The following is a 26934-nucleotide window of genomic DNA, read 5'->3' as shown; positions in this document are numbered from 1 at the left end:
AGTATCATGCAACAGCAGTGAAAACAATAAGATATGATAGACTGATGGCAATTAAGGTTGTCAGAAGTATCCAAGTATTGATACGTTTTCAATACCACACATTTAAGACAATACAGTATTTTTTAATTATAGTATCTAAAGTATGAAAGCTAGAAAAAATGCTCATTCAAGACCTCAGTTCATTTCAGTCAGGATTTATTTTCTATCTGGTATCGAGTATCGTTTATCTACATGGAAATCATTTCAAACAGCCAAAATAGGGCTGGGCAGTATAGCAATAATATATCAATATTGTGATATGAGACTAGATACTGTCTTAGATTTTGGATATTTTTATATCATGATACGGTATAAAAGTTGACTTTTCCTGATGTTAAAGGCTGCGATACGGTAAAGTAATGTAATTTTTGGAACTTATCAGACTGTTTGACCTGTTCTATTATTTGTCTGTACCCGCTTAGTCATTATATCTACATTTCTGATGATTATTTATCAAAAAATCTCATTATGTTAATATTGCAATATTGTTGCAGTATGGATAAATATTAATATTGAGGTATTCAAAAGTCTTGTTTTGTCCACAACCCAAAGATATTCAGTTACCTGTCAAGAAAGCAGAATCTCTTTCTCAAAAAACAAACAAACCTCAAACCGATCAATTAATTATCAAACTAGTGGGCAATTTATTTAGTAGTTGAATACTGATCAATAAATCGATGAATCATTACAACACTAATTGTTATGTTTGATTTTGTTCCTTTTACCCAGCCCTATTAGCTTATATAGTATCATATTCTATAAAATTATATGTTTGCACAATTTCAGAATTTGTAGTGAGTTATTTCAAAGAAAATGTGTACATCTACATATATTGTATATTGCAGTACAACCCAAAAATATTGTGATATTATTTGTAAGCCATATTGGCTAACCCCAAAGCAAAGCCATTACTTCTGCATTTCTCCCAGTAAGTGTTGCACTGGCCTCTACTCTCTAGAAAATCTTTACAATACATTTCATCTCATCGTAACAGGACTGAATCACAGACGTTAATCACACTGATACGCAACAGTACGTTATCCACATTATACGTAGCACACACATCGTCATTAAATAATCCTGCATTTGTGAGGTCAGTAGTGTTTGGCATGACACTGTTGTTTGGGTCTTGACCAGGTGTTTAAGAAGTGTTGTTGTAACGTCCACATGGCAGGCCTGCCTCGTCCTCCTGCTTAAAGGAACATAATCGTGGTGACTGGATTTAGAAGATTAAGCTGATGACTAATTAGGTCCTGATTGGGCGTTCCCCAACATGATAACTGTTTTCGTTTGGAGCAACACTGATATCCATCTAAACAAGAGTCAAACAGACACTTTTATTTTCTTGTGCATTTAAAGTTTATGGCTGGCTATCATTGGTACTACTGCTTTAAACCAACATCAGTTAGACTTCAAATGAAGCGTTTTAGGCAAACAAGATTTAGTCAGTAAATTAGGGCTGCAAAGAGTCGACTAGGTAATTGACAAAAAAATAATTGGCAGTATTGTTTTATTGGCTTTTGTAGTTTGTTGGGCAAAACAAGACACTTGAAGTTACCTTTGGACTTTAGTGTGTTGTGACAGGCATTTTTCAGTTATCTAACAATAAATTGAATGTTGCAATATCACAAGAAAAATGTCTCAATACTGTACCAGAGTGTGATGATATCCACTGTGATATTACATCATTAATTATTTTGTTCTCTTATCGTTTTATAAAGGACTGCGACTAACTGCTGCATTATATTCATTTGGCACTTGCATATGTACCATTAAAATTCAAATGTGAGACAAGTCAAGCCAATTTTGGCCTGAATTGTTTAGGCCATGGCTGGCTACTTTTATTTTATTAAAGAAGGAAAGCAGAAACACTTAAATTTAAAATGAAAAACTATTTTTTTTTTGTAAACAAAAAATGCTGTGTATTGAATAAGAAAACTTAAATTCAAACTTAAAATGAAAAAAACAATGTGAAAAATGACAATGACAAAAATGGTTGAAAAAACATATCTCTTGTATGTTATTTATTATTAATGATTAATTGATTGTTAGCATTAATGCTTAAGCGAAATGCACAAAGTTTGTAACCCCAGTATGTACAGTGTAACAACATGTAATTCATAGTCACAAGTTTTTGCCTCACTTTTTCTTACAGAAGGTTTATGTGTGTTTTGGTATCTTTCCATCCCTTTGAAGTGCTCATAAATGGCTGGTCGTGTCTTAAATTTACAGTGAATGTCACTGAAAGGACAAACTAGACAGTGCTGTGTATTAAAACAGCAAATTTTACACTTAAAGTACTCCTCCCGTCTGCAGCCTTATTAGGTCAAGGAGAGTGGATCTATTAAATAGGCTAAGTGGAATACACTATCTGAATAGACTTAGCGCCTTGTCTTACAGTAGCTTAGATCCTCGTTGGCTTAAGACAGGGCAGGGATGATGACGTTGTTAAAGGATCTGAATTATAGATTATGGTGTGTGAGTGCACTCACTGCACAGTTGCATGTGAGAGCGCACACATACTGCTGAAGTGTGCAGAGCTGCTCAGTGGACTCAGGGAGTTTCCCTGACACATGGGAGAGCACATCCTGTTGCTCAAACCACAGGGTGCTCCAGAGAGGTGTATACAGCGCCTGTGTGAACACAAACAGTCTCTGGCACAATATATTAATCACTGACTGTTGATAATCCTTCACTGCTGCACAGTTCTTCATCAGTCTTTTAGATTTTGTCTTTAGCTCCATCTAATCTCTGTAATAATTATAATAATAGTAACAATAGTAGTTAAAATTACGTTGTTAAATTGCTATTTTTTACCCCAACAAATCCAAAGTCCAAAATCCAAACATATTCAGTTTAGTATCACAAAAGGGAAAAAAAAACAACAACAAAAACATCTAACTATGTTCTATTAGAGAACTGTCAAGTAGGTTTGGTATTTCTCTAAATAAAAACCCACTAATCCTACAACTTGGGAAAATACCTGAAGAGATCAAGAAGAAAGAGTCACACTTGTTCCTGGTAATAGGGGTAACAATAATGAAACGAATTAGGTGAAACTGGTTAAAAGATAATAACTTAACTAACTCTAAATGAAAGGATCTTGTAAATAAAATATAATCAATGGAAAAAATAACCACGACAATGATAGTAATCAAGTTCATGTCTTTGAAGGGTGAGAAAAATGGGCGAGGTGTAACTCACAATCCCTTTATTTCCTCCTGTTTGACCTAAATAATGTGACATTAATTATACTGATGTTTTTCTCCTTGTATCTGTGCTATCTGGTTATCAGTCAACTGATATTTTATCTAATGAGCTATTTTTTTCCTTTTTTAAATTTATCTTTGATATATATATTTTTATTTTATTTTTTCATATGATTTGTAAATCATATATATATATATATATATATATACATATATGTATATAATTATTATTATTTTTTAAGAATTTCTTAAAATGCAAATTAAAAAGAGAAGCTGTAACCAGGTTATGTTTAACCATTGCAACCAACGATTATTTTCATGATCAATTAATCTGTCGATAATTTTCTTAATTAATCAATTATTAATTAATTAATTAATTAGTTTTTGGTCAAAAAATGTCAGAAAGTGGTGAACACTGTTGATCAGAATGTCTTGTTTTGTCCACAGCCCAAAGATATTCAGTTAACTGTCACAGACAAGTTAAGAAAACCAGAAAATATTCACATTTGAGAAGCCGAAATCAGAGAATTTGGATTTTTTTCCCCTTAAAAAATGACTCAAAACAATTAATTGATAATCAAAATAGATGGATATTAATTTATTAATCAGTTTATTAATTAAGTTGATTACTACTCCTGTTACTACTACTAATAATAATGATAATAGTATGAGTTGACAACTATGTGCTGTCCTGCGTTTACTAATAAATATAATAAATGTTTCTGCATACATGATTTATTGTGGAGCTGCTCTATAAATGTAATATTTTCCTGTTTTTAAAGACATCACAGTTATGTGATACAGTTTTCTAAGTTTGTCACACTGTTCAAATGCCTCTTACTTTTAGTTTATTATATACACATTACAAATATCTGTTTCACAGCCTGTTTTTGTATGTTGCCTAAATATTCTGAGTGTTATCCCCGAAGTCACATTATCTACACTGAGATATTTGATAAAAAATATTGTGATATTTGTCCTTGTAAAGGTCCAATAACATCCTCAGTATCTTCCCTAAAGTGTCTCGGTTTCTAAATCGAACAGGGTTTGTTTATCTGTTTGTTTTCTCCTATCTTGCGATCGATGTATGTTTTATCAGTGCTGAGACCTCCTGAGAGCTTAGACAATTACACAGCACCACTGCAGGCAGTATTGTGGGAGTCAGCATGGAGCAACACGGTGCCATGACTAATGATGAAAATGAGCCCTCCCCACTGCTATCTGAACATAAGGTTAACAAGACATTTTGAATGCAGTGGATTTATTCAAGATACGACCCTCACCAAGTTTTCATATAAACCAGTAGATGCTGCGATGGCTGGTAAAAATAGTTATCACTGGTTTGTGACCACACAGTAGAGATGTAGACGTGGATTTTATTGATTTAGTATTCTCATCTAATTACCATCGTTATCATGTTGGTAATTAGATGTTTAAGGATGGATGTTACACAGTCCTGAGGGATGCTCTCCTGCAGTGGAGGGAAAGACTGCAGTCAGATTGACAGGGTGATCTGAGACATTACCTGAGTTCATCGCCTGTTCAAACATGCAGGGTTGCAACCAACGGTCATTTTCATGATTAATTTATCCTGTTATTTTTTCTATAAATCGTTTAGTCTGTAAAACATCAGAAAACAGAAATTCCCATGAATGAGAGCCCGACATGATTATGTGCAATATCACTTTTCAACATAATGTGCAATATTACATTCAGTATCATGTCAAATATTACTTCTTAAATCTTGTACAGTTGACTTTTCAGTATCACTGCTAATATCACTTTCAGTTAGGGTTGCAAATCTTGTTGATAGTTGAAAATGCTGACAGTTGATTAGTCATTAATAGATACAGAAGATACAAAATACAACTTTTTTTCCCCTCATTTTATGTTCAATTTTGTTTCTATATTCAAAAATGCCTCTGCCTGACAAAACGCTGTCAAATGAGATGCAGTTACTGCCACTTCTAGGACTACTAATTAATTATTGATACATTTTTCATCGGTTGAATTCAGAAATTTCTCTTTACTATAATATATGTTAGTAGTCCCTTAAAATTACTTAAAATTAAAATTAGTTAACATTAATTATCTAAATAGCTGCTAATGAATTTGCTGTCAATCAACTAACTGACTGATCGTTGGAGCTCTACTAAAATGTACTGTTTGCTGTTTTACTGGAGTAAGTGGACTGCGCATAGTTACAGGCTCAAGTCAATATAGATGAGAGCTTAAAAGATTACTCTGTTTGTCCCTTGAAAATGCTACAGTTCAGCTGCACCAGTCTCACAGCAAACATAATGATGGGCTTATTCAGTAATGCACCTATAATTAGAAGAATCTTAAAAAGAGTAACTCAGGGTGTGTCAACTGAGCATCTGTGAGTTAGATTAACATGCTGATAGTGATGCATAGTTGAGTCGCTCAATTCTTCTATCTGTAAACAACAGTTCTGCGATAGAATGAGGAAGATGACAAAGATGCAATAGTGTAACTTCCTGACCTTTTGTTTTTCAGATGAACAGAAAGCAGTGAGCGTGAGACAGTGTTAGAGGATGCGCCTGATCTGCGGGGCCCAGTGCTGAGGGAGGTCCACGGAGCCAACCGGTGCCCACCATGTCTCACCAACAACACTACCAGCGAGGCCCCCACGGCCGCACCCTGAGCTCTGAGGAGAGGAGCTCCACGCCAGTCAACAAGACCTCCACACCGGTTCACAAGAGCGCCTCGTCCTCTTCCTCCTCCCAGCGCGACAGTCGGCAGGTAATTGCCAGGCCACAGGAGGAATCCCATCTAGAAACAGTTTCTAGGGACAGCAGCAGTCTGAATGAATGTGACTTGAGCTGAGGTAATATGGTGAGGAGTGAATATTATTTTGAGTTGCTGCAGTCTTCTGTCAGTGCTGTCCTCTTGTGAGACAGTTTATGCAACAGAAAAACAAGCGGATGGAAGGGAAATGGGTCTGCCAGAAAATATAAAATTGCGAGTGTTATTTCAGCAGTTTCAGTGTGAGAAACAAAAACAGTCAAAACTTTTATGTGATGACCGAGACAGTTTTTGTAAAATCAGCCGCCGTCATCCAGCGTCACCATCTCATCCGTTTCGAGTAAATGAAGCAGCTTCAGATTTTCTCCACAGATCCTGCACATGTGTTATGTTTACAGTTTGTGTATTCCCTCTAGGGCTGTCCTCGACTTAGAATCCAACCAGGGATAGTTTTTATCTAGAACCCACCAAGGGGGTTCCACTGTGAACTGTTTTATATTTGCGAGCTCTTTTCTTTCAAAACAGGCTCTTCTTTGGATGGAAAGAGTTCTTAATGGAACTCTTAGTCACCCAAAGAACCCTTGACAAACCCTTGCGTCAAAAAAGGGCTCTTCAGAAGCAGAAAGTTCAGGGTAGAACCTCAGTCCTTCAGGAAGAACCTGTATTTCTAAGAATGTAGCTCTGTTTATACATCTAGATTTTTTTGGGTGTGAATTTTGTAGATATTTGCTGTAGAGATGTCCGCTTTCTCTCAAATATAAAGAGAGTAGTTGGCACGTGGCTTGTGGAAGAAGAAAGAAAGTAGTCCCTACATGAAACTGTTCACAAGGTCTGTTGAGTTATTATTATTATTAATATTATCTTGAGTTAACAGGTCACTTTTTTCTGTAAAGAGACGTTGTTGTTGCTGATTGTCATCTAGTCCCTGATATCTCCAAAACTCTGCAACTCACACCAAAACTATTTAGATGGATAAATAGCACAACAAGCCAGAGAAGAATACATATTTGTGATTTTGGGGTGAACTGTCCCCATAAGACTTTGTTCATTGACTAAAGCTATTCAGACAGTTTTAGACATTTTTAATAATCTTGTATGTTGTTGACCTCTGAGCTCACACTGGACAATTTGATTGACTGGTAATTTAAGATAAACACGGTTTTGTCCAGTGACAATACCAATAAAATTTATTCAGATGAATTCAGTCACACTAACGATTAATAATTTATTCCTAGTGAAAAGTCCATTAGAAAAAAGACTAATTGACTATCAACCCTATTAGACCTTATCCACTGATTAGGTGACTAATCAGCTAAGATAGAGCAGCCTTAATTCCCTGGTTAGTAAGTAAAAACCTTGCGGAGGAATTGTAAACAATGAGATACGCTCTTATTTCACAGTTCACAGGACAAGTGCTTACACTTAACCCCTTGCAATGAGCCATCCGAAGCCCCCAGCCCTCTTTACCTCACCGAGCTGCTTTGTCACTGTGGCCACGCAGAAACAGGACACCGAAACTGGAGTCTCTGACATCACAGCTTTTCCGTCGGCGCTGGCTGATGCATATTTCATGAGGGACAGGCGGAGGCTTGGTGCTCCACTGAACATGTGGCACGCTCTGGTATGCTGTGTGGAGGGGAGCCCAGCTTGTGTCTGCGGGAGATGGAGAAAAGGGAGTCGGTTTGAAGAAACGGCCCCCTGTTTGAAGCACACAGTCGATGTCCTGCTGTTTGATGAGGGAGACCGTTAACCCCTCCAAACCTTCTGTTCTTTGTTCCTTTCTTTAATGTCGCCTACTTGCTTCTGATAACAAGGCCGTCACGGGTGAAAGGGTTCAGCATTTCATTTCCCAGACGCTCCATAATCTTAAAGACGGCTTAATCTGAGAGCGAGGTTATCTATTAGCTTCCCTTTTCTTATTCATCTCTTTTAATGTGTTTAATGAAGTCATGTGCTAACCAAGGAGGCAGCCACCAAGATAGCAGCAGTCTTTGTTCAGTAGATTCCTTTAATTTTGTACACCTGCTTGAGCAAGATCTCCAGATAGTCAGCAGCATATTGAAAGAATCAGCAGCACATGAAGAATTTAACTGGGAATTAGTTCTTGATTGTTGCAGCTGTTTTGTGTTATTGTTTTGCAGTGTTTGCTAAATGATGCAGTGATGTACCTGTGGGCCATCCACACGCTTGATGTATCAACTACAGTGGCAGCTGTATCATTCAAAACCACATTTAGAGCTGTAAATCCTCCTTTGTTCGATTCAGCTGTCTCGGGGTTTTGGCTCGCCACCATTATAAAAACGAACAAGGAAAGAAAGGCCATACGTCTCCTGTAAGTACATTCTAAGTGACACTGACTTTAAAGTCACAGTAAAACAGACGTGGAAGTGTCTCTAGCCTCCATAAAGTGACATTTCCGAGTGAAGCGGCAGTATTTAGTTACCATTCTTCAAATTTGGAAAGTTAGCTTAGCTTAATGAATACAGCATTATATGGTGCTGTAGAAGTCTGCTGCCCCCCCCCACCCATACCTCCCTCATCCATGGATCAAGATAAGGAAGCGAAGAACACATTCTAACCTCAACCACATTATTTGGAAATGTAAAGAAAAAATTCTGCTGACTGATACACACACCTCTGCTACCTTCTACTACTCATCATGTGTGTATTAAGGAGAACTGCGTACAGTGTTTGAGGCCGGCCTCCTTTCTTTGCTCTAAAAGCTGCTCAGTGGTGCATGAAGCCAACGTCTGGGTATAAAATGACCAGATTCTTCCATGTATGATTCTGTATGGCGCGGACTATAGACTGCCTTCAGCTGAGCCGGCTAAGCAGCCCTGTGTTAACTTGAATGGGGATAAAATGATTTAATTGTGCAGCTCTTCTAGACTTTCCAAAGGTTATTGGACGAAATGGATCAAGTCCTGATATGACACGACGCCTAAATTAATTTATTCACTGTTTCACAGGAGATTCTTTTGCAATATAAGCTTATGGGAAGAGGTGTTATTGGGCCACAGTGCATCATGTGATGTTGTCATTACACAGTTTGTCCACTATGTTAAATTGTCCTCGCAGTTCTAACTGTCAGGTAAATAGTTAGCTAGTCGCCCCCAAATTATATTTCCGTGGATAAAATGTATGTAGATGAATCATCTAAAACTGTTAAGGAAGGAAGAGAAACACAGGGATTTTGATGTAGGCCTACACCTTTCTGACATGTATTTGTATCATACAAAACACACCTAAATAATTAATACAGGGACAATGGATTATTATATTCCTAGATGATGATGAAAGATGGAGGTGTTCAAGAAACTGGATATTAACAGATAAATAGATTAAGATGAATAAAATAAACAAATTATGAAAGTGTTTTTTTAAATACAATGGAGCTTTCAATTGTATTACACAATCTTTTTCAGCAGATGGCGTTTTGCAAAGGTACTCAGTAGGCTGCTTTCTTAAACATATACCTTAATTGAAGAAAATTTAAGTTAAATATTCTTTAGTGTGTTAAATTATTTAATACATTATCAACCAATTCTAGGGATGAAAATAAAGAATGAATTTTTGTCCTCATAAATGTTACCAATTGTGCTAAATTTAAATCACCACAAGCATCGTTTTCTGCACTATATGTTCTGTAAAAAAAATTTCATATCAATGTATATCAGAAAACATATATGTTGATGTAGATATACCTGTGGCCCATATTAGGCTCGTAATGGCCGATCATATTCGTCAGCCTCTAGTATTAACCTTGATGACCGTGTTTTCCTGCATCAGAGTCTGTTTTGTTTGTTCTGCGCAGGGAGTTTTCAGTGATATTTATTGTGTAGGTGGACCGCTGTAGAGAATATGGTGTACAGTACATCGTCCCCAGGGACATCTGGAGGAAGCACGGTAGACGCTGAGAAAAGACCTGAGCTGGCTTGGCTGGACCTCTCTCTTTTTTTGGGGGGGAAAAATGAGAACGGAGCATTTTGTTGGGGGAAAGCCTTAATGAGATCCAGCCCCCATTTTCAAATCGATATATGTCACTTTCACCTCTGCTGACGACTACTGTTCACTCTGCAGACCCTCATGAGAGCAATTAGAGGCACCACCTGCAGTAAGCTCACACACACACACACACACACACACACACACACACACACAGACACTCACTTTGATTCAGGATGTCGCTGCAACTATCAATTTTTTCTCTTGCTGCATGTCATTTCCTGGTTAGATAAGATGTTTTCGGCTCGGCGACAGTAGGAGGAGGAATAGATGGAATCACATGTTGTGTTGAGGGCAAATATTTAAGAGCGCTCCCTTTTGATTTATGAGAGTAAAGAAATCACTGATTATCAAGCAATTATCAGTTCTTCTGAAGTCAGATAGTGGCTGTTTTTACAATAACGTTAGTGATGTTACTGTAGATGAAAGAATGATGGAGCACTTGAACTGACAACTGCGTAAATCAGTATCTGCTCTCTGTTATTGAAAATGTGAATGTATTTTTATTTTGTGGCCAGGATATCATAGTTTCTTATTTGCTGGTTTGACAGACCTGATAAAAGGGCTGTGTGATATCATGATATATATCTTGCAATGGTAGATAAACATTTATCATTTTTATATTATACTCTATCATTTATTTTTTTGCAAATCAAACTGTTTATGGCAATATTTTTGTCATTTGTTAATGAGTAAACATTAATTGATTCATTGCCTTTTTCGAATTCAACAATTAAAAGTATATTATTTGCTAATTAATTGAAAGTCTAGGAAATGGCAGTTACAGCACCTCTGTCAATACTTTGTTGTTTTGCAGATCCATTTGTTGAAAAAGGAAAGGTAAACATCAACTTAAAATGAGTAAAAAACTTAAACCATTGGTTAAGAAGATAGATGACACTTTGCGTTCTGCAGGTACCAAGTGGGTAACCTGCAAAAAAAGTTTTGACGGGTAGAAAATATATTAATATAAATTTGTGGGTACAGTAAAAATGCAGTTATTGCGGGCAGGCAGTGGGTTAGAACGATCAGACTCATCAAAATAGAGGACATAAAGGCAAAAGTAGCCAGTGGAGAAAACCAAATTGTGGACAGCATATTGTCGAAGATAAAGTGGGACATCTCGGAGAAATGTTCACCTTTAACTTTGTTTACTGTGCGTTTTGTCTCTTTTGAGTGTAGGAAGGTGGAGAGAGAGTCTAGATGAAAACCGGATGAACTGATAAACAGAAAATCCACAAGACCTGAAGATATGATCATATGTGTATTACTAACATATATATATAAATAGGTAATTTTAAAAAGCTATTAAATATTATCGTTAACAGTTATCATCAAAAAACAGTATATCGTGACACCCCTAATGTATTGTTATCTGGATATGAAATAACTTGTATTGGGAGTTGAGATTTTGGTCTCATTGCAGAACCCTGTCTGATAATCTAATTTTCTTGAGCACACAACAGACCAACTCAAAAACAGAGTGGATTATCTCAATAGAGAACTGAAATTGATGAAACTGGAAAATGAAATGTGTTAAAAAAAAAAAAAAAAAAGGAAAGAAAGAAAAAAACACACACAACGGCACACAGAGGTGATTTTAATCTTCACACAGTCTGTGCAGGTGGTGCCAATCTTTCCATGAATATTTCTGGTTTCAGCTTGAGTTTTGCCACAGTCAAAGCCATGACATGATGTTTTGCCATAGCCATGACATAAACCACCTTAACCCCTTTGTTGAATATGAGGAGATTGTGGCTTATGGCCTGATATACTGACAGAACCAATGGGAAAGATAAAAAGTAATTTATTTTATAGTCACATTGGTATCCATTGATGTCATTTTCCACAGGGATCCTTTTAATTGCACTGGTCTGTAAATAGTCTCTTTTTTGTCTAATCGCTGTTTCTAAGTTGAAGAATGACCATCTATGCTTTAGTAAATCACTCAACACAGTTATCCAGTATCTCTCCGAGAAGTTAGCAGGTCACACATGTGGACTGTAGGTCTGTAACTAAACCTGCGGTGTTTACTCAGAGCATGGGACTGCGCTTCATCACAGTCTCTCAGGGTGTTAACGTCTCATCCATGTGGCCGCCCACCCTCTTACTCTGAAGCTTTACCGCTGAGCCAGCCAGACACTGCAGTGAAATCCATCCTCACAACAAATCCTCTGTGGTTATTAGTCGCTGAAATACCATTGTTCAGTGGGGATTGTGGCAGACGAGGTGGGAACATGTTACAGTTATAATATACAGTTTCATAGCAATGTATATTCTTATACAAATACAACAGGAGGCCGCATATGTGGTTCAATTTTAATTGTTTATTTAGTATTTAGTATTTAGTATTGAGCACACATCTATGTAGGCTATTAGCCTTAAAAATATTGAAAAGACTTGAAATTTCTTAACTCTCAAGAATTAATACATTTTATTTAAATTAATATGAAATTATTTTAGAGATTTATCAAATTGCCATATATATCTATCACCTCTTCGTCTCCGCTACCTTTACCAAGCATCCTTAACCCCACCTACTCACCATCCACCCTCATATATAACATCATATAACATCAAGTTTTCTTTTGCAGCATAAACCCGAGACAGCAGAGGGAAAGAAAAATAGTCAGACCTACCCAAAGGACATATACCACCAATCACAGACCCCACTAAATAAACTCAAATTTAAAATTTTTTAACTGGGTTGTTTTTAGTTGTTTTTTTAACATACAGTGCTTCTACTTTCCCTCTTGAATAAAACAAAATAAAACTAGCCAGCCATGACATAAACGTGAAGAAATATGTGCTGAATGTTTGAATATGCATATATAATTGAGAAAAATATAAAACAATGCAGCAGTCAGTCCTTTTATGAAATAAAATAAAAATAATAAAATAAAATAATGAACCGCGTAATATCTCAGTAGATATCATCATACTGCTTTATGGTATCAAGACACTTTTCTGATGATAGAAAGAAAAAGTAATGTTTTCCATATCATAAATGTCATTTGTTAAACTGTCCACTCCTGTGTTGTGGGGGTTCATTAAGTAATCAGAAGTAACCAGTGCCTCACAGGCACTTTTTTTTACAAATAAAACAAACATATATTCATCAGGAAGCCTTGCCTGAAAAACATCAACATTTTCTGGAAAAAAAAAAAAAAAACATAAGAAGAAAAATACAAGGGCAGGTCAGTGTTAAATGAGTCTTATAGTGCTTTGTGGACTCTGCCTGGAAAGGTCTTATCACTGTACACTCCCAAAATAAATGCCACTGGGTTGTAGTTTTTAAAAAAAATAAAAAAATAAAATTGATAGTCTGTAGTGAGATCCAAAAAGTCAAAAAAGATATTGAATTTACATTAATATAAAATAGAGAAAAGCAACAAACCCTCACATTCGAGAAGCTTGAACCCACAAATGTTGCTCAAAAAACTTAAACATTAATTGATTATCAGAGTAGTTGCAGATCAATTTCCTGTCAGTGGGCTAATTGATTAATTGACCAATCACTGCAGTTCCACTTATAATGACATTCTGATCTTGGAAAAACAACTGGTCTTTTTCTAAAGATCATAGGATAATTAACTCATCAACATAACAACCTTTTGTTTTCTCGTGAAAGTGAGATATTTATTGTGTTATCTCAACAAAGCAATGTGATGTTTTCCTGAGACTAGATAGATAAGATAATGTGTTACAGCTCTACACTGAAATTTGTGTGTATATGCTGGTTTTTGTAAATGCAGCTAAATCTGCTAAATAATATACCCCTTTCCCATTCCCAGTAGAAGAGTTTCAGTTCGTGTGTGCAGGAGAGCAGAGACAAAGGCGTTTTTAAACGTCTCTGTGTTCAGCTCTCAGTACTTTTGTAGCTTGTAACTGAATCTCTGTGGTTTGAAGTTTAGTTTCTATCCTGCTTTGCTGTTTGTTCTTTCAGAAATCTGCTTTATTTTACTGTTTCATGTTTGCTTGTTTAGTTACTGTTGAAGAAAATGCAACATTTCCTGATTTTGCTGCCTCATATTTAAAGCTTTTAGATAACAAAATGACAGCAGACTTTTATTGTGAAGAAATATAGGATATTTATTCACCATTTTGTACACTTTCAAGCAGGTGCAAACTCCACTGTGTTGGGTTGATGCACCAGTCAAACCACATTAAGCTTAGCAGCATATGTGTATGAAAAAGGAGCAAAAGAGGCACTAAAGTTACTGACAGAGGCGACAAACCTTAATGGCCTCTGCTGAAAAGGAGTGGAAATTAGCGTGTCCACCTGGGTGTTACGTTTCCATCACTGCCGATCAGAGCTGGAGTCAATAAATACCCGTGACTACTGCAGAGTCGCTTGACCCTGGCCTGGATGCTGATTGTACCCTTTCCTATTGAAGACAAAAGCCAGATGTCAGTGGGTGTTAGTGGGTTTTTTCTCAAGTGTAAAAGAGGCTTAATGAAATGATGCAGTTACAGCTGTCCTCTCTGGGCCTGCAGTTAGCCTATTTTTAGTAATCGATGGTTATGTAGCCACTCAGATTTAGAAACACATGAAAGATGAAAAGGAGTCATCTCGTTTAGTATTTTATCACTCTTTTTGTTACAGCGTTATGTTTTACTACACAGTGAATACACTAAAGGAAAAGTAGGAAATAAACTGAAATTGGTTATTAAGTTTTTAGAGAAGTCCTACAGTGTTTAAGCAGCAGTAGAGACCAGTATCAGTGTCTGCAGGAGAAGCAGATGTGTAGGAGAAACTTGTCATCATACAGAAGTGGGTTGAAGTACAGATATTTATAGTGCTGATTTAGCCTAAGGTGTCCCCAAGGAGTGTTTGTCCTTTTCTGCTGCTCAGGGAGACCTTAACTGTAATAGTTTGATTCATCGCAGCGTTAAAAGATCTACTGTGTGTCTGCAGAGTGTCACTGCAGGTGGTGGCTGTATGAATCTGACACAGGTAGACTCTTAGGTTTGCTTATTTATCTGATGAGTCATTTCACTCTTAATGGTCATTTTTCTTTTAATATACTGGCATCTAACTATGTTGTTCAACTGATACGAGCCGTGCTTGAAATTAAAGATGTCCTTTTTTCCGAGACAATAAAAATATTACCTGGGCCACAAAATTTGGTGTCTGGGACAATTCTGGGGCAGTAGAGAAACATTACAAAAACATAAAAATTGACCAAGTATTGGGAATCTAAATAGTAACTTTCTCATCTGAAAAAATATTAAAACTCATTCAGTCATTGCTATGATGATTCCTATGACTCAACACAAATTTTAACTCACCCCACAAAGCATCTGTGTAAATTAATTAAACCATGTAAAACTGTTAATATCGAGTGTCCATTTCCAGAATTTAGCTGACCTTTTCTGGAGTTGTTGCAGCCAAAATGCTTGATTTCACGGCAGCTTTTCTAAAAAATTGTGATGCAAATTGCAACATTTTTAGGAGTTTTTTGCAAGGAAATTGTGGGAGTAAGTGAAAATGCAAAAAAAGAAAAGTTGTGATTTTTTTTTTTTTGTTTCATCATAAAATCAAAGGCAACTTGTTCCAGGGAAAATAAAACGACACTGTTGCATACCTTACCAAAATGGCTCAGGATCACAAAAATTCAAACACTAATGCACCTGGAGGATATTCCACAAAGAAGCAAAATCTTTTTGGAGCTCAAACTCGGTCAAAACAGCAAGCAGCAACTGTAAAACATAAAAGTGCACAGAGCATTAATATAAGTCCACAACAATGGCAAACCTAAACTTAAACTTTAAAACACTGCATTGTGCATCACAATTTTTTAGAAAAGATGAAAGTGTCTTAATAATAACTACACTGATAAAATGTAGGTTATGTAACTGTGTACAACCTATTGCACTTGTCTTAAGGAAGCTTTAATGAGCAGCACTTTCAGACTGAAAAAAAGAACTTCAATTTGGGACAATAGTTGTAAAGTCTGGGACAGTTGAAAGTGGAATTTGGGACAGCTGTGGGACTGTGGGAAAAAGATTATGTCGAGCCCTGGATATGAGTCTTTTTCGAGGGAGACGAGACAAAGGAAAAAATCAAGTCAAAGTTATCTGGTATAAAATGAACAAGCTCTTCAAACAAACCTTTTAAAATCTGAAGCAGACATCCTTGTACTGAGTCTGCCACAAGATCCTTCATTAAAGTGCTGAACTCACCAAGAGGGACCGGCTCATTCAGCCTTAAATTATTCTGCAGTCAGATCAATGAGTGTGAGCAGAGTGCAGGAAACCACTTTGGCTTTATTCAGTTCTGTTTTCAGGGTCCAATAACTAAAGCAAATCCTCTGACTGTAGCAGCAATCTCCATATAAACCGGCAGTAGGCATATGCTTGAGTATTTTCATGTGAAGCCACTGGTCCTCATGAGGAATTGATGAATTGTTGATTCATATCATTGATGGTCTCGATCTTAAGACCACATCCAGGAAAGTGCATTGAATTGCAATATTTGCAGCCCGAGCCGTTCTTTATGTAGTGTTGTATTGATTTATCAATTTAGAGCCAGTTGGAAGTCTTTTTGTAATACTGCTGATAACACACAGGACGTTTGTGTGAAGGGTTTCTCACAGGCTGCTGCTTGTTATTGCCTGTCAGGGAGGCTGCTCGTCAAGTTTAAGGCTGGTTTGTTCTAGATACAGACACTGTTGAGGATGTTTTGATCATTTCACAGGCAACATTATACCATTGAGTTGTTCAGCTGATAATGACTTGAGCGTTTGAGCGTAATGAGCGGACCACTAGCTTTTACGATATACAATTGCTTTGCATGGTGAAGTGCATTCTGCTAATAAAGCTGAGCTCCTCCACTTTCCCAGCTGCACACAGGGCGACTGAACGGAGGGGAGAAACATGACCTCATTACCAGACAGATCTGTTTGCCTAGTCATTAGATTAAACAAGCGGTTGTCTCCTTTTGTTAAGTGCCCTGCAGACCAAGGTCGGGTGTCGTAACGCTCACCCTACGAGCTGTCTTGAGGGTCGCTACATCACAGCGTGCAGTGAACAGCCACAGGCTGTTGTTTGGCTTTCCAGAGAAGCTTGTGCATGTTAAGTCGTGGGTTTTGCCCTTAAGGCTCTGCCACTACTGAGTCAAATATGAAATTAAACATCTGACCCACTTCACCAATATTACATTTAGTGGCATTAATATTTTACTTAGTCTGACGGATAACTGCCCAAAAATAGTTGGCCACATGTCATATTGAGATATTGCTACATCGAGGAGACATCACACTGTTTACAACAACAGTCGTAGACTATCATGCAGTGCAGTCAGAGGACAAGTTGGGCTGTCAGTTAAAGTTGCCAATTTCACTTTTGCTTGACTTTTTTATGCTCTATTATTACTGTTTCTTTCTCCGGCTGCAAATTTAACACAGGTAAAGACACTTGCAGGTATTTGAAGTAATTTGAAGTGTTTCACTATTACATAGCCATTGTCAAAGTGACACTTTTGAAGAAAAAGAACAACTGTTCTGTTCAGCACTCAAAAATCAGCTCATTTTCTAGGGTGGGGCATTGGTACGGCATACCTTTAAGATGTCAATCTATTTTATTTGAAATCACTTTAAATGTCCAAAAAAAGATGATGAAAAAAAGTCTTACTTGCAAACTCAGGGCAAAGTCGTAGTATGATGTCACACAATAATGCAGCACCCATGGAAACCTAAAATAAAAGATAGTATCATATAATAAAACCTGTTGTGCATGTAAATTGATGCCTTAATATATCACCAATGTTATTAAGTGCCATAAAATAAAATGTATAGTGGCAAAAAAAAAAGTCAACCAAAATAACGCAGTACAAATTAGTATTAATTGTCCAGTCAAATGATACTTGCATTTCATCTTTTTTGTGTCCAGGTCTACAAAAAATGATGTATGTATGTATGGTTTTGATTTCAGCCAATCACTGCAAGAGTTCTTCAATTTAATGAGACATGCGATTTGCCCATTACTGGAGCAGCTACAACCCATTCAGTCTGTTTTCAATTCAGTTCAGTTCTTTTCAGCTGAGATGACACCAAAACGTTCAAAGGTTGTGTCTGATTAAAGTAAATGGATAAAATGTGGAAGGATCATTTCAGCAATATATTCACATGAAGGGTATCAAATGAGGTAGAAAAAAGTATCAAATTGGTATCACTTTAAGGGTACTGATGTCATATATTTTTAAATAATACCCAGGTGTAATCAGGATGTATATGCATGGTTCGATCAGGTATTATTGACTGTGGTCTGGCAACATTCGCAAACAACCAAACAAGTGTCATGAGATATTGATTAAACTTGGCGCCAAGTCCTGGTTGGTGCAGAGAAGTACGTGATATCACTGTTTAACAACACCTTAACTCACCTTAATTGAATCCTGTCCATTTGAAACCAGCAAGAAGAGCACAAAAAAATCAAAAACACAAAAATAATCACAACTTTGTGTTTATGTAAGGTCACATCACTTCAAGTAAGAAGATGATTGAGGAAAATATATTTTCTGGACCTTGAGAGGCATGTGGAAAATGTAGGCTACTAAATGAGATACAGCGTCTTGAGAAAGGTCCTTGTGACCGAAACATCTGCACTTTTTTAATAAATCAACGAGCTGATAAGTGTGTGTGGGATTTTACTTTTTTCTTTTTTAAATTCATTTTTGGGGCTTTGATTCCCTGCACCACTAAAGAGACTAAGCGAGTAGTTTCTGTGTTGCCTGCTGCTCCTCTTCAACTACATCTCAGATACAGGCCTGTGCTCAACCACAGAAATTATAATAGTCATAGGATTTCTTCAAGCAATTTACAGTAATTGAAAAATCTGTCAAAGTGTATTTCCTTCCAGCATTATTGCTGCTCTGCAGATAATCTTCAAATGGAAGTCAGAGCAGGAATGTGGTGCTTATTAAAGATCAAAGCATATTTTTGAATATTATTGTGATGCCAAAGATTTTAGCTCTCATCCTTCACTAACATCTCTTTACTAATGGTCCATGATTCAGCATAAAAAGACCATGCAAAACAAATTTTTGTTTACCAAAACCATAAAAAAGGTTTAGACCTTACAAAACAGACGTAAATTAATACCATTCAAAACAATATTTTAAGGTAACTTTTCATAATAATAATCAGCAAGGCAATACGACAACAGAAAGCCAGCGACGGAGAGGCCAAATGAAACGCAAGACAAAATTAAGATAAAATAAAAAACAAAAAGTAAATATGCAAAAAGATTGTTGTTAAGGTGGAGGGTCATAGGGAAATAAAATAAGCATGTAAAAAAACAACAAAATGACAACATCACAGAAAAGCAAGTCTATAAAAATGGGTTTAAGAAGAGATTTAAAAGAAGCCACTGATTCTGCAGTCCTTATCTCCTCAGGCAGGTCGTTCCAAAGGGGCCCCGATGGCAAAAGCACCTTTAGATTTAAACCTCGATTTTGGAACGGCCAGAGGGGCCCCACCTGAGGATCTGAGGCTGCGAACTGGCTCACGGAGTGAGCATTTCTGATATGAGTATATATGAAACACCGTCTGCTGTCTTCTGGCTGAACTGCCTCAACTCTCTGTGATTTACATTTCCTGATTTCTTTACTAACTGTAACTTAACCGCCGTTATCTAGCTAGTTATGTTAGCCGTGCTGCTAGTGCTCCTATATCAGTAGTGCCACTGTAATAATGCTAAAAAGCTTTATTTCGACTTTAAAGCTAATAGGACTACTAGCTGCATGGCTAACTGAGCTAACTAGCTAACAGCAGCCAGTGGGTACTTTAGCAACAAGTAATCGGTCCATCAGGAAACTCTGTAAATCATACACCAGGCTCCACTTGTGTGGCCCACAGGAAGAGTTATAGTTGTTGAGAAAACACATCTATTTACAGCTAAATTATAGTATTTTATAAATCATTTATCAAATGTGATGAACAGATAGCTTTACCTGTTGCTAAAGTAACCACTAAAGTAACTTTAGTAACTGTGAAGTAACTGTACCTTCTATAGCTAACTGGTGTTAGCTAGTTAGCTAAGTTTGTTGTACAGTTAGCATTCCTATTAGTAGCCCTGGTGTAATAAAGCTTTATTTAAGCAGGACTTAGCAAGAAGTAAAGCTATCTGTCCATCAAGAAACTGTAAATCAGTGGAAGTTTAGGCAGTTGGAGGACATCAGAGGGAAACTATAAAATATTTACTCTATAAAATATGATCCAGTTTCACCAAAATCAAAATCAGTGAGTCCAGGGCCCCAGAAACACTGTACAACCCTCATAAACAGTAAATTAATCAAATTCAAGTTAAAAACAGTAACACATTTGGTGTTTGCAAATGGAAAATTTCAGTTAAACATGGCCAAACAAAACAAATTTTTAGTAAATGTTAAATAATTTATTATGGCGGAGCAGTGCTAACATAGAAGCAGATGACACAGGTGAGGGCAAAGTAAGTGTTAGTCAAAAAATATTAATCTCAAAATATGTTCTAAAAGATGCTGAATGGATCATGTCAGGCCAGTACAGCTGGATGATGATGATCTTTATCTGCTCCCAGACATTTTGCTGTGAACCCATGATCCCTTTTGTCCCCCCTGGTGGAAACAGTGGTGTGATGCCTTACCTGTCCCTGTCTGACCCTGCTGTCCCTCTACTCCAGAGGCGTCAGTTTGATTTACAGACCCTCTAGCAGCAGGAAGAGCACAGTCAGGAGAAAGCTAATGGACTGTAAATGCTGAGAGAGCAGGGGGAATTTGAATGGGGCAGTTTTTCTTTTAATGTGTAGCACGGGGGAAGAAAATAAAGAATTGTTAAGTGTATTCTCGTTGTTTTCTTCTGTTTATCATGAAAGGAGCATCTTTTCTTTTTATTACAGCTAGTCTTCTTATTCTGGAGGAGTGAGTGGATTAGTTCTGACACTGTACTGTATTTTTATTCTTCTCTAGGAGGCAGACAGCTGGGAAATCATTGAGGGGCTGAAAATCGGTCAGAGCAACGTCCAGAGGCCTGACAAGCACGAAGGTTTTATGTTGAAGAAGCGGAAATGGCCCCTGAAAGGCTGGCACAAGGTAAGATCCAGAGGCTGAGTGAGACACGAAGAGCTTTTGTTGCTGGAAAATCACTTTCAAACTCAGCCGCTCCCAGAATGTTAAACAGTTCGCTCTCCAGTAAAGTGCTATTGGTTGAAAGAAGTTTCGTTTTTTTTTTTTCATCCATCCTGCTTCACCTTCTCTGGGCCTCTTCTGCAAACATACTGGTACTACTTCCTTTGAAGTCACCACCTTCTGCATCAGCGTAACTGTTGTTTTCTCAAAACACTTGGATTCCAGTGGAAACCGGTCCTTGCTGCACTCACAACACTGCAGAACACGCAGACCCAATGTCCTGCGGCCAATGATGAGCTAATAAATAATACAACTACACAATATGTACTACAGTACTATATAAATGTCGCTTTTACAGGTCCCCCAGCCACATCTTTTACCAGAAAAAAAAGGTTTTCTTATCAACATAGACAGAGCCTAGCACATAACAGTTTTAAGTACAGGAAATGGTAAAGGAGAAGCGTCACTGAGGTACCAGGTTTGTTCAACGGTTATTGGAGCACAGAGCAAAAACTGGCAGGACTTAGGAAGGGTCCATGAGTTAGAAATTTACTTGGACCTATACAAATTGATTTATTAGTGGTTTTTACATAAATACAATAAATTCTCATGTTTAATCTAGGGCAGCAACGTCAGAAAATAAATGTCAGAAAATAATGAACAGCGTCCATCCCAGTGTGTCAAAGTCTGATATGATGTCTTTAAATGCATTTTTCATGAAAATTTACTGTAATGATTAATCAATTATCAAAATAGTTCAATAGTTTATTTCTTTTTTCTTTTTTTTACTGTTAGTTGCCCAGTCTATTAGCACATCATGGCATTTTACCTGCCCTGGCCAAGCGGGCAAGCTTTGATGTTGAGCAGTGCTACAGTACATTTTACCGTTATCAAAAAATCCATTTCTTGTGCTCATAGTAAAATACTATAAACAGGTCCAGTGTAATCTATATTTAACGTCTGCCCTTGTTGTTATTTAACCAGCACATTATTTTTGTCCTTATTTTCTCTGCAGCGTTTTTTTGTTCTGGACAATGGTATCCTGAAGTACTCCAAGTCCCCCATTGATGTAAGTAACCCTGACTATAACCCACAGGCACAAACAGGCCAGACTGGCCTGACATCAGCTTGGTCTGGCAGTGAGTCAGCAGAAACATCTGCAGCATGGGCCATGATGTTCGATGTGTTTCTGCACGCCATGTCACTTTACACAAAATCCAAACTTTTTACAGACAAAATGGAAATGTAACCCATGACTGTGAAGAATCCAGCCACATTGTGGATCACTTGTACTGATTTTATTAACAATGCCAATGCTGTTTGTAGGGCTACAGTTGGCCAAATGCTTCAGGCATGTTTTTACGCCTCCACACAGACGACAGCAGAGCCCAGAGGCTTCATGTTTTCAGGTTTTCCATCTGTCCTAATGTCCTATTCTCATGAACATTATATCTCAAGAGGAAGTAGAGGAGTAGGAAGTAGAGCCCTGGTGAAAGGTTCAAAAAAAGGTATCCCTATCCATCTGAAGAACATCTGTAAGTGAAGACAGCATGTCTATATGCATGTCACTATATTGATGGGATTCACCTTGCTAAAAAATACACTTAACAGCAGAGCAGCTGTTATCACTTTTGCCTCACAAAAAGAAGGTTGTGGATTCGAATCCAATTTTGGACACAGCCTTTCTGTGTGGAGATCGCATGTTTCACCCGTCCCTGGGCATTGTACAGTAGCTGCCCACTGCTCCTAATAATAGGGTGGATTAATTGAATTTGACTGTACTCTGTATGATCACATTAAAGTTGGTCTTTATTACTTATTAAATTCCTATAAAGTTTTCGTGACACAAAACATGGATGTAAACTGCACCTTGACTGGTTGGAGGAGGCAAACATCTGCAAGGCAACAGTAAGTGACAGGACTCAAATGCACAACTCAGTGACAGTTCTTGATTCAAAAAATACAGCCTTGCCAAAAACGGAGAGAAAGGTACACAGGTGAGCAGTCAGTGGACGCAAACAAAGCTGACAAGTGGCAAAGGGAGGGTCAGTAAAGAGGCAAAATCCAAAACTGAGAAAACTCATGACACTAATAATACAAAAGGCTCAGATTCTAGACACAGAGGTACTGAGATAAACTGATGCAGAGTGCAGGGAAAGCACACTATGTACTCTAGTGAGGGGGAGGATAATGAGACACAGGTGAAGCCAACCCAGGCGGGGCAGAAAACCAAGCTGGAGGTAAACAGACAGGGGCAGGAAGTGAAATAGTCTGAAAAGGGAGGAGAGGTGAGTAACAAAGAAAACAGGATGAAAATGAATGAGTAACAAAAATATGACCTTGGAGACTTGATGGGATATGTCACTTTTTCGTGAAATTCATTTGTATTATGATTTGTTACGGGAGACGGTGGGTGTTCCAGCTGTTTATTTATCATTCTTTATTCCACCATATTTCCAAGCAGCCACTGGTAACTTAACTGCAAAAGGGAAGCCCGTGAAGTACAGTTTGCTCTGAGTAGAAGCGAGATCAGTGTGTTAACGAGCCGTGTTCAGGCAGTTGAAGGCAGTTTTCAATGTCATGAAGGTGGCTCTCTTTTGACCCGGCTCCATCACTATGGTAACTTATGCTGAACTCTGGTCTGAGGCAAGTTATGTTCAGAGTCTCAGATTAAATCGACTGTAAAAAGCACTGTTCAATAACCGATTCTTTTCCTGATGATGTTTACTATTAGTGATACAGATTCTCAGCTGAGAGACGACATTATGAATACAAAGTTGCTGAACTGTTTGTAAAAGAAAGCACTGCCACGGGAACCTCAGTAGGTGAAGCAGAAAATCATTTATTCCTGTTTGCTTCAGGTCATATTAACACTTTATATTTTACACAGCCGATCGTCCACACACTGAAAGAATAATGAAGCAGCTATAGACCACTTTAAATTATGTTTTTAAGCTTGATCCTGATTTGCTGCCAATTCCATTTTGCACTGCTGATACTGCAAATTGATTTATCACCGATAATATTCATTCAATAACATTAATTTTTACTTGGATTTGGCCAGAATCTAAAATGATTTTCTTCATTATGCGACAGTGTCAGACCCAAGTATCGTGTTTAAATATGCTGCATTGAGTTTAATTGTTTAATGTGCCGCTGTCACATTACAAACAAACAGCAGGCATTAAGAGTGCATTAAAGTCGATTAGTAATTTTCTGATGGCATTCCCCTCTTGCCTAATTTTCAGCAGCAGTTTGCTTTTTGCCACAATATATTATTTTATTTTCTTCATAGCTCTCTAACAACTTGTTCTTCCTGACTGAAGTGGGTGCACAGAGCCTGAGGAAGAAAGCCTTGGTTAATAAAGAAAGTTGATGTTTTACTTTATTATCAAGTTTATTATGTAACATCAGCCTGCCAAGGGACTACAGATAGAAATTAGCCTCTGGCTGTAATCTTGCATATTTACATGTAAATGTTCATTAATATGCACTGTCCATATTTTAAATAAATAAATGAAATAAAAATAAATAAATAAATAAATAAATGTCTGTAAATCCAATAATAAATGAACTATGGGTCTAGCTGTTGAGCTAAACTAATTTTATCTGATAAAGAGTTGAAGATTAAAATGTTGTTAATATGAGTGCATGTGATCAACAGCAGGGAGGATTCTTCAGTTTTTTCAAAGTTTAAGGCATGAAAGAAGCTTGTTGTGAACTGTAACCTTGAGAAAACTGAGAAAATACGTGTCTCTCACTTGCTCAGATCCAAAAAGGCAAACTTCATGGCAGCATCGATGTCGGCCTCTCAGTCATGTCCATCAAGAAGAGGGCCCGTCGCATCGACCTGGACACTGAGGAGCATATCTATCACCTGAAGGTAACACTGATGACTGGAAGAGCCAATACTGTCATTTTATAGCTGATGAACAGGAGGTCACCTGAGGATGGAGTTAACAGCTGTCAGTCATTTTCCCTCTTCAGGTCAAATCTCAAGACATATTCGACGCCTGGGTGTCCAAGTTGCGCCATCACCGGCTTTACCGCCAGAACGAGATTGTGCGATCTCCCCGGGAGGCCACCATGCGAACGTTTCCTCCCCCGGCTGCCATCGAGTCCCCCCAGCCTGCCTCTGGTGTGGTACGTGAAGCCAAGGTGATCCCCCACCCCCTCCATAGCACTACAGACTGTGCTCGTACAGTAAGTTGGGTCGCAACTGATCAATACTTTCACTTAATGTGTTGGTTTATAAAATGTGTGAAAACAGTGAAAAATGTTTGTGCTAAGTGACATCTTGTTTTCTTGATTTGTCCGACCAACAGTCCAAAGTCCAAAGATATTCAGTTTGCAGTCATATAAAGCAGATATTCTCACATTTTAGAAGCTGGAACCAGACACTGTTTTTGCTTGAAAAAAAATGTGCTGCTTCCCAAAATGAGTACTGCAGTCCAAAATTTAAGCCATAGACTGTTTCATATACTGTCTGTGGTTGATGCAAGTTGTTTTCCTCCATCCCCTCCTCCTTAAGGCAGCTCAGGCACGCTGCAGAAACACTGCAGGAGTGCAAGACGAGTGCAACATTGCGATCTGACAATAGCAAGTGACAACGAGCCCTACTCTAATTTTATTAACTGTTTATTACTGTCATTTGTCCGTCAGTGTAAAGTTAAGCCTGTTATTCTGAAAAAAGCCCACTGCTCTGAAAATATACACAAATAGTACTCAGTTTGAGTTCAGTGACTGCCTGTCTTCTGCCTGCCAGACTATTAACATATTTCTCAATTTTCACCTTTAAACATCTACTACTTCTAAAAGATTATTAATGATTTCTCACATAAACAGACTTTTGAAAATTTGAAAAAAAAATCTGCATTGATTTGAACTTGAATTAACTTGAAACAAGCAAACAAAAACACAAATTACAGACCAGAATAAAAATTACTATGGCTTTAGTGTTGTTGTCAGAGAGGCGAGTATTTCAACTTAGCATGTTTGATTAACATCTAATGACATATGATGGTCATTTTATAATGTAAATATATTACAGATTTCTCTTTTAAAGCCTTTCTCCTTTAAATTTGGCTTGAACCCTAACCCTAACCCTAAGCATCCACAAAAAGTTAGAAAGTTAGAAAACCCGGTTTAGACCATCTCTTTAGACTGGTAGGAGTTCCAACACGGAAGCTACGCAATTAGCTGCTGTGAACAGGGTCAGCAGGAGTATTTTAGTCACTTAAAAAATCAATATCACTTTGAGTGTATGCTATATTTAGAATATTTCCACCACTTTGCTTCACCTTCAAACAGCCTTTTGTGATGGGAAACCGAAGCCACTTTTTCTGCTCTCTTCAAACCCTTTGACAAAAACAGTATTTTTACCTTACAAAACACGTTATTGCTTGACTACCACAGCCTCAATCGGTTTATTTGTGTTATTGTGTGACTTTGGTGTTTTAACATGTTAGTTTGGACGTGAACTAATGTTTCTTGCTACAGATTGAGGCAGCGGTAGACCAGCAACTCCCATGTTCTGTGAGGTAAAATGAGTGTTTTTGTCAAAGGAGTCGGGAGCGATATGAAGCAATCTGAGCAACTTCAGTTCCCATTGAGTGATCTTAAACTCAAAGAGGCAGATTAAGCAGAACTCAGAGGTTTTGTTACACCTGTTTGAGTGGGAAAACTGACATGGATTTTTTTTTTATGATTGGTGTGCAAAATTAATTCTGTAATTACTAATAGTTTTCTGAGTTGATGTACTGATGTATGAACTATTGTATTTCCTAATTCTCTTTAGATTTACATAGG

General features: G+C 37.5%; 1 protein-coding gene across 2 annotated transcripts in view; it reads left to right on the top strand.

Moving 5' to 3' along the window:
* Positions 1 to 26934, top strand: part of osbpl6 (oxysterol binding protein-like 6) — a 72485-nt gene that overhangs the window by 7968 nt on the left and 37583 nt on the right. For both annotated transcript variants that reach the window (XM_084725097.1, XM_084725095.1), the window contains exons 2-6: positions 5766 to 6011; positions 20968 to 21090; positions 22142 to 22195; positions 24896 to 25009; positions 25114 to 25329. In XM_084725097.1, the coding sequence (XP_084581223.1) occupies positions 5865 to 6011; positions 20968 to 21090; positions 22142 to 22195; positions 24896 to 25009; positions 25114 to 25329 (654 nt within the window). In that variant the 5' untranslated portion in view covers positions 5766 to 5864. The remainder of the gene's footprint in view (positions 1 to 5765; positions 6012 to 20967; positions 21091 to 22141; positions 22196 to 24895; positions 25010 to 25113; positions 25330 to 26934) is intronic.

The sequence above is a fragment of the Lutjanus erythropterus genome, chromosome 8 (assembly GCF_056507025.1).
Source record: "Lutjanus erythropterus isolate fLutEry1 chromosome 8, fLutEry1.hap2, whole genome shotgun sequence".
Lineage (NCBI taxonomy): Eukaryota > Metazoa > Chordata > Actinopteri > Lutjaniformes > Lutjanidae > Lutjanus > Lutjanus erythropterus.
This window is presented reverse-complemented; position numbering and strand designations above follow the sequence as displayed.